This window comes from Grampus griseus (assembly GCF_964374135.1).
Source record: "Grampus griseus genome assembly, chromosome: 6".
NCBI lineage: Eukaryota > Metazoa > Chordata > Mammalia > Artiodactyla > Delphinidae > Grampus > Grampus griseus.
In genome coordinates this window covers 2,089,355-2,101,404 of record NC_139000.1, presented here as the reverse complement: position 1 = coordinate 2,101,404, position 12,050 = coordinate 2,089,355, and the positions used below count along the sequence as shown (strand labels likewise).

Here is a 12,050-nt window from a genome sequence, read left to right as displayed (position 1 = left end):
TGCACGGAACCGGCCCCTCTGTCACCCTCTTCTGCAGGTGCCGGGTTCTGAAGACCCTTCACCCGAGGCCCCTCTCCCTGGGAAGCCCCGCCCCACCCCGCCCCTCCTCCTGGTTACCTCGGAAGCCCTTGCCCCTGGGGGGCCCCTCGCAGGCCCTGCCGCTGGCCTGCGCGCACACCTCGTTGGTCTCCTGGCCTTTGCTCAGACCCAGCTCGATCCCCGGGCCCCGGTGGCCGAACAGTCGGTTGTCCAGGCCCAGCTGCTCCGAGGAGGCCTGGCCGTAGAGGGAGCCGTTGTGCTGAAGGAAGCCCACCAGCCCAGCCCCGTCCAGCTCCTGGCTCTCCGTGCTGTCTGCGGTGGGCTCTGAGAAGCTGTAGTAGACGGGCTGGATGCGGTGGGCGTGCGGCGGCTGCAGCAGCGTGTACTCGAAGGTGATGGAAGGGCTTTTGCCGTTCTGGTTCCACACCTGGGGGAGGAGAAGAGGTGGGATTCCAAGCCCCCCCTCACCCCAGCCCCTTCCCCACCAGCCTGGAGCGGCTGCTGCGGCCCGCGGCCCACAAGCCCCTTGAGGACAGAAGACTCCTGTCCCTGAGCTGCAGAAGGCTTTCCTGCGGCGGCCTGCAGCCGAGTCCTTCCCAGGGACTCACCCTTGACCGAAGAACGCTGCCACGCCCACCCAAGGCTATGCGTGGCCCCAGGGGCAGTCCGTGTCCAAAGACAGGCGAACGCGGCCAGGGAAGGGGCAGAGGGAGCCGTCCGCCCCAGGCACAGGGAGTGAAGTGTGCGCGGGGTGCAGATAATGTTTTAAAGGTAATAAAACCAATTAAAACCCAACCTGCATTTTACTATCACCACGTGCCAGAAACCCCAAGTTATAAGAGTGCACCGTCCCCACCACCTTCCCCCCGGAGCCCCCCACTGCCAGCCGAGCGCAAGTACCAGGGCCCAAGCCCCTGAGGACCGTCCCAGCATCAGAGCTGACTGGGGGATGGGCTGAGGTTTCTGTCGAGACTGCGTCGCCCCCCCGCTTTCCCCCCTGACTGTCCTGCTCCCCCGACTGAGTGCTCGCGGGTCTTCGAGGGACGCCGCCTAAGTCAGCCGGTGTCAGAAGCCCCAGGAAGCAGCTCTCAAATGGGAGTTTGGAGCGGGATCCCCTGCCAGCAGGGGTGACGCGAGCCCTCCCTGGCGGTGCAAGGAGCCCTGAGATCCCCCCAGGTGTCAGGCTGGAATGAGACATCAGAGGAAGAAAACGTGCTTTGGGCGCCATGTCTCAAGTGTTGGGAGTTGGCTGGGCTAGGGGTGTACCTTGAGAAAGGAGAAAGGTCTTCGGAATGTGGCGCTTTGGAGATAGACAATGAAAGGCTAGGGTGACATCACCACCAAACCTCCAACCTAAGGCCAAGCCAGAGTGTTACCTCCTAGGTGTTACACAGAGACTCACGTGTCCTCCAGCAGGGCCAGAAAAGGTGGAAGAACGTCAGAGAGCCGGGGCGTGTTGGCTTCTCCACCTCGCCAAGAGCCCGACCGGGAGGAGACTTGGGGCGTGGGGGTCTGAGTCAATCTGCTTAAAAATTTTGAAATCTCAGACTCCCCTGAATCTTTGAGCCTAAAAAGTGGCCATTCCTTGCTGTTAAGGCCAGCACCTGGCCCTCTCCTGAAGATCGTACGGAGACCTCTGCCTCCCTGAGGGCCTTGCCCACCTCCTCCCAGGGCCACCTGGCTGATGGCTCACGTTAAGCGCCCTCTTCACCTACTCAGGGGAGCCCTGGGGCTGCTCGGGGGAGACGGGGCCATCGGCAACGACCCTGCAGAACCAGCCGCGGCAGACGGCAGAAGCTGAGCCTGATGGGGGGAGTCTCTCCTGTGGGAGCCCCGGCTCAGGATGGAGGAGGGACCACGCTCGCAAGCACCCCGGGAAGGTGAGGCCAACACACTAAGGGGAGGACCCGTGCTGACACCACCACGGCAGACGACGGAAGAGGGAGGAAAAGGCTGGAAAAGCCGCCAGGTGACTATTTCCTGCAGGATCCCCTGGAGGACGTTCCGGCCGCCACAGTGAAAGGAAGCGTGATGGTGAAGGGTCACCCACGTCACTCAGAGGGACACCTAGAGGGATGGTGTTGGGTGTCCTCCTAGGCCAGGGCCGGTGGCAGGAGATGCCAGTACAGAGCTGAACTGTCCACGGTAATCGGACAAGGGGGCTCAAGTACTGTAACGAGCAATGAGGTTGACACGGTAGCCAGGGAGCTTGAGCCGCCTTTGGGCACGGCTGACAGAACAAAGGACTCCTAGGGGACAAACGCATGGGCCCAGCAAAGGTTCTTCTCAACCTGTATGATCAGAAGAAATCGCGGGTGGATGACTGCAAAGCAGACGACAGCCGCCACATAAACGTCACAGTCGCTGCCCGGTTTCCTGGACCACGTTTTAGACCCAGAATCTGCTGGAGGATGGAATAGCCAGGTCCCCGGGAAGAATGATCCCCAACTGGTTGATATGGTCATGATTACCCCGGTTCTCCCACCAAAGAGCCCACAGCTATTTACTTGGTGAGCTGCTCAGTGGAGAAACGGGTAGACATTGTGGGACCAGGGTTCAAGGTGTCATTGTTAACCAGGGACCCAAAGCATCATTACTGTCCCCGTTACGGTGAGAGCACGTGGATGACAAGTAATGGCCCAAACAAGGCCCAGGTCTGGTTGACAGTCTATCCGCTGGATCTAAGGCTCACCCAGCCCCCAAACGCATAACTGGGAGTCAGCAGAACTCTCCTGTTGGCTGCTTGACCTGGGCGGGGAGTAAATCAGAAACCATATTGCATCCTGGGGGGGAAACACAGAGATTAGTGCCGCGCAAAGACCTAAAGGATGCAGGGGTGCTGACCCCATCATAGCCCCCATTTCATTCAACAGTTTGGCCCCTACAAAAGCAAGACAGATCCAGGAGGGTGACAGTGGATTCCTGCAAACTCAACCGAGCCGTAGCCCCAGCTGCAGCTTTGGGACAGATGTGGCATCCTTCCTAGAGCAGATTAACATGCCCTCAAGTTGACCATCTGGCAAATTCTTTTCTACCCCCATCAGGAAGGAGAAGCAGAAGCGCTCTGTTTCATACATTTAGCGCTCTGACCCAGAGCTATGGTTGACTCTCCCGCTTCCCGTCGTAACACGGTACAAACAGGTCTGGACCGTCCTACAGAACGTGACGTTGGTCCACTACATTGACGACATCATGTTTATCAGACCTGATGAGCAGGAAGGGGCACTGGAGGCCTTGGTATAACATATGTATTCCAGAGGATCGGAGATTAACCCCTGTGAAGACTGGCCCCACATCAGTGACAATCTCAGGGTCCAATAGTCTAGGGCAGCACAAGACATCTCCTTGAAAATAAAGGGAAACATCATATCTCATGCCCCCAATCGTGAAGAATTTAGGACACAACATTTCCGCATCAGGGAATATTGGTCCAATCCATATACTGGAATCGCCTTGAGTGGGGTCCTGAGGAGAAAGGGCTCTGCAGGAGGCCCAGGCTGTGATGCAAGCAGCCCACCACCTGGGCTGTAATACCCAGCAGCCCCTGCAGTAGTAAAGGTGTCTGTGGTGGGGAAAGAAGGACTGTGGAGTTTCTGGCAAACTTTGCTAAGAAAATGATAACGTAGACCCCTAGTGTTCTAGAGGAAGGCCATATCACCTAAAATAAATAGACGTTATTTGAAAAAACCTCCTGGTGTGCTATCAGACCCTACTAGAGATGACCCTTTGACCGCAGGACATCAAGTGACCCACGCAGCTAGAGCCGAACATGATAACATGAGGTCTCTCAACTCCGTTAAGTTACGGGGTCAGGAGGGCCCAGCAGCAGTCCAGGGCTAGAGGGACGGAAGAGCGGGTGAGCCAGCCTCCCAGCATCCAGGACTCCGGTACCAGCATCCCTCTCTCAGCTCACAGCTACGGCTGCACGGAGCGCCCTTAGGGTGAAGACAGAGAGGAGCGACATGGCAACACTCGGCTCTGAGCTGCGGCAGCTTGGTCGGGGGGTGTGAGCTGAAAATGGGATTGCTGTGAAGGAAAATCCTCCCAGAGGGCTTCAGGCCGTACTGTAAGGTGGTCACCCAATCTGTTTGGAAGGTAGAGTGGCCCTAAGTAAGAATAAATCCTGACTCGTGGGCAGTGCACTTGGCTTGGCCGGGAGCCTGGATGGAAAAGACTTTAAGATGGGGCATGAGGAGGTCTGGAGAAGACACGCGCCGTTGGATCAGTGGCGGAGACGTAACATGTGAAGGTCTCTGGAGCACCTGTTAAGGCACACTACAGGGCGCCCACCCTGGGAGGGGCACGAAACAAACGGGTGAGAGATAGAACGTCTTTGCCCCCTGCCATGGGCCAGCCTCTGGCATTGGTCAGGTGGGTGGGCTCTGTCCCCACCGTATCCCTCAGCCTCCATGAAAGCCGGCAGGCCTCCAAGAGCCTCTTGACATCACCTGATTTCGGTGATAATTCCTCTGCCTTTTCAGATCTGGGGCACCAAGCGGCAATGCCATTCATTTCTAGACAGTAGCCACGGGAAAAGTCCCGGCAAGCTGGCCATAGCAAGCCAAACTCTCTTGCCCTCTGCTCACGCCCCACGCACTCCCCCCAGAAGCCATGAGCATGCTGGGTGCAGCATCAGGGGGACAGCCGTGACAAGCACCGCCATGGTCCCTCAGCATCGAGGACCTGGCAGGAATGCCACAGTGTCCATGGGGCTGAGGGTAGGGAACTCCATGGGGGGCTTGAACCCCAACCTGTGGAGTGGGGAGTGGGTCCTGCATCCCTGTACCCCATCCAGCCTTCTGTCCTCATCTCCCCACACAGTTCCTGATGCCCTGCACAGAACCTCCTGCTGTGCACATCCTCCAGGGGTGCTAACAGAGGGAGGGAAGGAAGGAAGGAGGGAAGGAGGGAAGGAAGGAAGGAAGGAGGGAGGGAGGGAGGGGAGAGGAGGGTCACACAAGTGAGAGTGTGAGTCAGCAGGTGCTTGGGTGAACAAGTGAACAGGTAAATGAATTAATGAGTCAATGGGAGACTAGTGAAGGAATGAAAATCTGAGTGAGGGCTGGGTCGAGGGAGTGACTCAGTGAGTGAACGAGGGACTGAAGGAATGAGGCCCACCCCGACATGCGTGGAGGCGCTGGCCCGGAAGCCCCCCGCCTGCTGCCGGCTTCTGGGGAAGCCCCGGAGCCGCGGCCCACGCACCATGACGTTCAGGCCCTGGTTGGTGGGCCCCTGCGCCACGATGTACTCGATTCCCGTCTCGTACACGTCCATGGGCCGCCGGTACTTGACCACGGTGCCGGCGATGTTGAAGTTCTTGGGGCTGTCCACCTTGAAGTTGCCATTGAAGAAGTAGTAGCCGGCTTCATCTGCAAGAGCTGAAAGGGCACAGCTGCCTGGTCACCTGAGCCGGAGCGGCCGGAGTGGGGATGGGGTGGGGGGCAGGACCTCGCACTCGGGGCCTCTGGCCAACCTGTGGACCCCTGCGACCCTCCCCAAACACCCAAAGACAGGAAACTGCACGTCGTGGGAGTGGGACGCTCTGTTTGCACACGGCATGTGGCCCTGGCCAGGGAGATGTGGGCCCTCCTTCCTATCAGCCTAAAATAAACAAGGGCTTGTCTGGACGACTGAGGGTGGCTGGCCCAGGGCCCACTTGGTCCTGCCGTTCCTGCCGCCCCCAAAGGGCCTGGGGCTGAGAGGTGAGGTAAAGCATAGGGACCAAGCGGCCAGGTCGAGACACACGCTGGACAGCAGGTGTCCGCCAGGTTGGGGCCAGGCCACCGTGCCTGGCTCTGCTGCAGACTTCCCCGTGTGAGCCGGCTGACTTGGCACCCCCAGCTTCCCCTCCCCCGACACGGGGAGAGGACCGCAGTGCCCCACCAGGGCCCAGGCCGAGCAGCACTGCAGCCCTGTCCCAGCGGCCCCAGCAGGCCCTCCCCGACCCCAAGCTGACCAGTTCCGTGCTCTCGCTGGGAGCATGACATTCTGCCGCCCAGACCGGGCGACCCGGCTGACCGTGGGCCAGATCGGCCCACTCCCCGCCGTGTGGCTCCCAGTCAGCCTCTCTCTGAGGCCGGTGGACACTTGCAACCAAGGACTTCAGAAGGACATCCACTCCCAGAACTGGAGCGCGATGACGCCCAGACAGCGGGAACGCACGTGCGGCCCCCCGCAACGGGCTGGGACATCTTCCAGAGGCGGGACGGCTGGCCCTCCCTGGGAGGCCCGGGGCTGTGGGGCGGGGCTCCACCTCGGGGACAGTGTGTCTTCCAGAGGGTTTCTTTAGAGCCCGTGCCAGGAACTGGCCCGAAGGTGGGGAAGAGTCCAGCTTCCAAAGCTTCTGATGCAACTCCAAGCGGAGGAGATGGGCGGTTAATTTATTATCAGGCAGACGCAGCAAGGAGGACGCGTCTGCTGGAAAAACACCCTCCATGTGGCGACGCTGAAAACTAACGGGGACAAGAGCGGGAGCTGGGCGAGGGGGACACGGACGGGCTGGGTCTGTGCACAGGGTTAAATCCCCGGCCCGAGTCCAAACTTGTTTCCTGACAGTAACGACCTTCCTTCCTGCGGCTTTCCCAGTGCTCCGAGGCTGCCCTTGGTATTTCCACGCGTCTGTTTCAAGAACGATGGCTTTGCAGCCAGCTCTGGGAACACGGTGTTTCCTGGCCTCACCACCCTCCCAGCGGGCCACAGAGCAACCGGCCTGGCAGAGGCCTGGCCCCCGTGTTCGGGCCGCAGGGGCTGGGGCCTGGAGCGTGCAGACCGGCCGGCTGGGGGCTGGGGCTCAGGGCCCCAGGCACTGGGGCCCCGGGGCCTGAAGGGCTGAGAGCCCGTGCTGAGCTCAACCTTGAGGACCTTTAGCAAAGACCCACCCTCCACCCCAGCGTCCCCTTAGAAGGGTGGTCGCGCCCCACCAGCCCTGGCCCCCGAGAAGCTGGCCTGAGAGGGAGGGAGGTGAGCCCTGCCCGGGGTCCCCCACCTGCCCTGCGCAGATCGGCTCACAGATGTCAGTATCTGCCCTCCTCGGCCAGAAGGGGCTCCCCCGGGGTGCAGACAAGGTGCACTGCCCCGCCAACTTCCCACTGCACAGGGAGCCCTTCCAGAAATTGTCACCAGCGTGGGGCCTCACCGCCTCAGCCACCATGCCAATGACTCCACAATCCTCCAGGACCCCTCCTGAAGCCAGCTTCCCACCAGAGACAGTCCAGTGGCCGAAACGTCAACTCGAGGGCCCCAGACGGGAGTTTGAATCCCACCCCTGCTTCTCGTCACCCGTGGCCTCAGACTGGCCACCTACTCCTTCTCGCTCTGCCTCAACCTTCTCAGCCCCAGAGTCTCACTCCTCGGACCTGGGGGGGCAGCGGGGGGAGCAGAGAGGCCGCGCCAGCCCCTCCAGCTTTTGCCTGTGCCTTGCCCTCCAGGGACGGGGAACTCACTACCTGAGTCATGACCCCCTCCATTATTAAGCAACTCTGAGTGCAACACCTCTGCCCACGTGGGGGTGAGGTCAGCTTCCCTACGACACCCCCACCACCGCCGCCACATGCTACACACGTGCACCCACCCAGGTCAAACTCTGGCTTCTGGGGCCATCCCTCGCCTGCAAGGAGGGACCCAAGGTCAAGTGTCCCCTGGCGAAACCACAGCCCCTGGGGCGCCACCCAGGCCCCACATACACACCTAGGACGTCCGCAGACTTCTTCCGCTCCACAATCTGGATGTCTCGGGCGCCGGCCGGGATGTGGGTCACCAGAGAGTAACCTGGGGGACACGGAACAGTGGTGAGCGGCAGGCCGGCTGTGGCCACTGCCTCTCGACTGCAGGACGGCAGCCACCACCCTCCTGCACTCCTGGCGTGTGAGGGGCAGCGTCTAAGGGCAGCCCCTCCCCGCTGCCAGAGCTGCGCACCTGGGGCCCAAGAGGCAAGTCCAGGACCTGGCGGAACACGCCCTGCCGCGGGAGAGCTGACCCACGGCTCCGGCACGGCCCCAGCATTCCCCGCTTCCGAGACGCTTTCCTACCAAGGCTGCGGGAGATGCTCCCTGGTACCTGCCCTGCTCCTTCCGAGGCACGCCACAGGCCACAGGGACCATAAGTCTGCCGGAGTCAACATACGTGGGTCCTGCTCTGCCACTACCACCAAGGTGACCCTGAGCAGGCTGCTGCAGCCCTTGGGCCTCAGTTTTCTCGCCTGTACAGGGATGACGCCCCCCACTCTAGATGACGGAGGAGATTCTGGGCAGCACAGAGCCCGGCCCTGAGGACGTCATCACCGGTGCTATTTTAGAAACCCACGTTGTCACACCATCACGTTGATTTTAAAGGCTTGCTACATTCAAAGGTGTAAATGAGAAAGTACGAGGCCCCAGCTCAGGGCCTGTCATCAAAGGCCCCAGTCAGGTGGGGTGGCAGCCACGGAGACCCTCACAGAGCCCCCCACAAAGGGACCAAGGGTCTTGGGGGGCAGAGGTCTGAGGAAGGGACCGTGCTGCCAGCAGGTGGTAGAGGGTTTGCTGGGAGAAGAAGGGAGGTTGTTTTAAAGCCCTCAGAGTGAAAAGCCGTCTGGGAGAGGGTGGTGAGGGGCTTCTCGAGTCAGGTTTGCTGGGGTCGATGCCCAAGTCACCCGAGGGGCACGTGGGCCCGCCTGCCAGGTGAGCCGCTCCTGCCGGCCGCCCCCATTTACGGCCCCCTGAAGACCCTGAGCTGGTCCTTCCGGCCCGCGGGGAGCCCCTAAACGCCTAACCACTGGCTCTCTTGGCAGGAGGACAGGAGCAGCTGTGACCTGCAGTATCGGCCGATTTCCGGAGGACAAGCGCTTCCACCCACTGTGGCCGATGTCAAGCTGCCAGCTTGTGTCGCTGGGCGCAGAGTCGGGAAAAGGGACACAGTCGTTTACCTGCTGCCCTAGTATTTCCAGCTGACAGACACAAGAGTTATAGAGGTAAAACGATCAGGAAATGATGACTCTGCTTAAATATCATTTACTTAAAGGAAGGTTTATACGTGTTCGTTTTTAAATGAGCGCCCAGCTCCGAGATGCTTCACCACGGCTACCTCGCACACATCTGCCAGGGGAGCATGTGCGTCACCGCTTAGGACCACAGACCCGGGAGCAGGCTGTCTGCGTTCACACCCACCTCTGCCTCCTCTGGCTGTGTGACTTTAACCCAGTTTCTTAACCTCTCTGTTTCCACATCTGTAAAATGACAGCAGTGGTAGTCCCCACCCGGAGTCAAGAGCCGGGAGCGAGTTAACCGTGCTGCACTTGGCTCCGTGCAGTGCACTTGGTAGAGTTATAGGTGGGCTTGGGTAAGGGTCAGCCCCGGGCCCCCAAGCTGAGAGCTCCACGCGGGCATGAACCTGACTGCCGCACCTGGCACCCAGGAGGCGCTCAGAAAGAGATGCACCCTCTGAACCCTGCCTCTGCCAGCTCGACGCCCCAGCATCTGGCGGAAGGTCCCAAAAGCAGGTCTGTGAACGGAAGGGAGGAAAGGCGCGATGTCTTTGCCCGCGCCCTCCCACGGCTAGGCCTCTGAAGAAAGCGGCCTCTGCCCACTGCGCTCGCCCTGCCTTACTCAGACCCCTGCCCGGCTGGGCTTCCGCTAGAGACACCCCTCCTGTCCTCACCCTGCCTCTCCTCAGTCGGCATGTCCATCCCTGGGTCTCTCGTCCAAGCCCTGTAACTCTAACTCCGAAAGTGTCCGTCCCCTCCACCTCCAGGACACGTGCGGGTCCCGACAGCCAGGTCCTTGGGGGCTCTCGAGGGGTTGGCTCTAGTCCAGACGCACCTGGCCTCACTGAGGGACCTCGAGCCGGCAATTCCCACCCTGGGCCTCAATTTCCCCATCTGTCAAATGGGTTTCAAGCTGCCCTGCCTTTCCCAGTCTGCAGGCTGTGATAACCCAGTTTAATCCCACAAGCATTAACTGAGACCCAGGAATGTATTCAGTTCAAGACTGAGTATTAGAAGCAATATCCTGCCGAAAGTGCAAAGTCCTGTCACAGGCACAGACCCCCTGCCTGCCCCTCCCCCAACCCCCAGGAGGGCTGGCTCTGTGCTGCGGCCGGCGCAGAGCTGGCGGGAGCCTGGGCACCGCTTCAGACCTTGAAACTAGGGTTTGAGAGCTTAGGCCCCAGCATCTGTGCGCCCAGACCTCAATCTCATATCAGCGGTGAGGACGGAACGCGTGCCTCAGTTTCCCCCTTTTAAGGATGGTATTAACATCTCCCTGAAGGCTGCGCTTGGGTCAGATGTGGTCCCCAATCCCCGTGAGCACTGCGGCACCTGGTATCCAGCAGGTGCTCAACACAGAGCTGCTGCTCTTCCGGTAGCCAATGGGGGCCTTACAGAGCCACTGGCCAGCCCTGCTGGGCCTGGGTGGAGGATCGGGGCGCCCAGGAGGGGAAGGACCCTGCACAGTCACTTAGCAGCCGGCGGCAGGATCCCACGGGCCCTGGACCCAGAGCGGCAGGGGCTCTTACCCAGGTGGGTGTTCCCCTTGCGGTAGTTGCCTGTCACGTGGGTGCAGCTGCTTCCATCCCCCTGGCAGACGCCACACTTGTCCAGCGTGTGGGTGGAGAAGAGCACCCCGTCACAGCCGATGGGCTGCAGGAAGGGAGGTGGAGAGGCTGCTGGGAGGGCGCTGAGGCCCGGGCCCCGGGGCCGCCACTGCCTGGGTGGACAGGTGGGCGGCCGGCGCAAGGAGACCGGTGGTACTTCTGCTACAATGTTGAACAACCTCACATTTTCCAGACACGCAGACCCCTCGCAGGTCGGCAAGCTTGCAGGACGTGCCGTCGCGGGCGGGGACCATGAGTTGGCGCTGGCCGTCCACGGTGGTGCAGTGCAGGTCGCACGGCTTGCTGGAGATGTGCACATAGTCATCTGATGGGGGAGACAGGGTCTCAGGGCGGCTGGCGGGGGCCAGGGTCAGGGACCTCCCCTCCCCCGCACTGAGACGGCCCTTCTTTCATGGCACAGATGGGGAAACGGAGGCCTGGAGAATGGAAAGAACTTGCCTGGGGTCTCAGTGGCAGAAACGGACCAAGATGCAGGTGATCTGGCCCAGCCCAGGCTCTGGAAGTCCAGCCTCTGCCGCCCTGTGAGTGGGGGGCAGTGTACCCTCTGCAGGAGGTCTGAGCCGACTTGATGGCCCTGGGCTGCCGGTCCTGGGGACCCTGCACTTACCCGGTGAGCGGGAGAGGCCAAGTCATTTACGCTGCCGCCTGAACTTCTTATGACCTTGGACGAGACCCACCCCCCGCCACCTCTGGGCCTGTTTCCCCACCTGCCTACCCACTGGACGAGGACATTCCCTCCCACAGGCCCCAGGAAGTGACCCTCAGGTATAGATCCTGCCAGAGAATTCCCTGCTGGGTGGCCCAGGGCCACAGTACCGGGATAGAGCGGCTTCCACTGGTGCGTCCGCCCGTTGTACACACGGGAGTTGAAGGAGATGCACTGCTCCTCGCGGAAGCTCCTCCCGTCCGGCGGACACTCCTGGGAAGCGGGAAGACAGGGCGGGAGGCTCTGGGAGGGACTCGGCCCGACAAAAGCATTTTTGTCCAGGCAGAGCAGGAAGTGGCTCTCCTCCGTGCTCTCCGTCTCTCGGGCTCTCTGGAAGGAGGGAGGGAGGACCAAGCCTCCAGCACCCACGTGTGCTGGCCCTCCCCGTGCTCTGGGCTGGATCCTTTCAGTCCCACCGCCCCGGCCTTCTCCCCGGCCGCACGTGGAGCGGCAGGGACACCGGCCTCGGCGGTGCTCGCGCGGGGTCCCCACGCACCCCGCGTCCTCGGGCAGGAGCCCATCTGCGTGTCCGCATCCACAGCCACAGTGCCTGGGACACGGGCACTGACTGCGTGGGCCTGACTTCACAGAAGAGGGGCCCGTGGGGCAGAGGGGAGGGGCCTGCGCGGGGCCCAGCTGCTCACGCCGCGGCCAGAAGCCGAACTGGGCCAGGGCTCCCTCCCGAGCTCACGTCAGGAGGGCAGCTGACCAGCGAGGC

The 12,050-nt window shown here is 61.4% G+C and overlaps 1 protein-coding gene across 1 annotated transcript in view; it reads right to left on the bottom strand.

Moving 5' to 3' along the window:
• The window catches only part of ADAMTSL2 (ADAMTS like 2), a 35,974-nt gene that overhangs the window by 19,682 nt on the left and 4,242 nt on the right, over window positions 1–12,050 (bottom strand). Inside the window, exons 5-10 of the mRNA XM_082657177.1 lie at window positions 11,443–11,545; window positions 10,785–10,930; window positions 10,528–10,651; window positions 7,726–7,806; window positions 5,242–5,417; window positions 118–466 (exon numbers count right to left, since the gene is read on the bottom strand). Coding sequence (XP_082513303.1) covers window positions 118–466; window positions 5,242–5,417; window positions 7,726–7,806; window positions 10,528–10,651; window positions 10,785–10,930; window positions 11,443–11,545 — 979 coding nt within the window. The remainder of the gene's footprint in view (window positions 1–117; window positions 467–5,241; window positions 5,418–7,725; window positions 7,807–10,527; window positions 10,652–10,784; window positions 10,931–11,442; window positions 11,546–12,050) is intronic.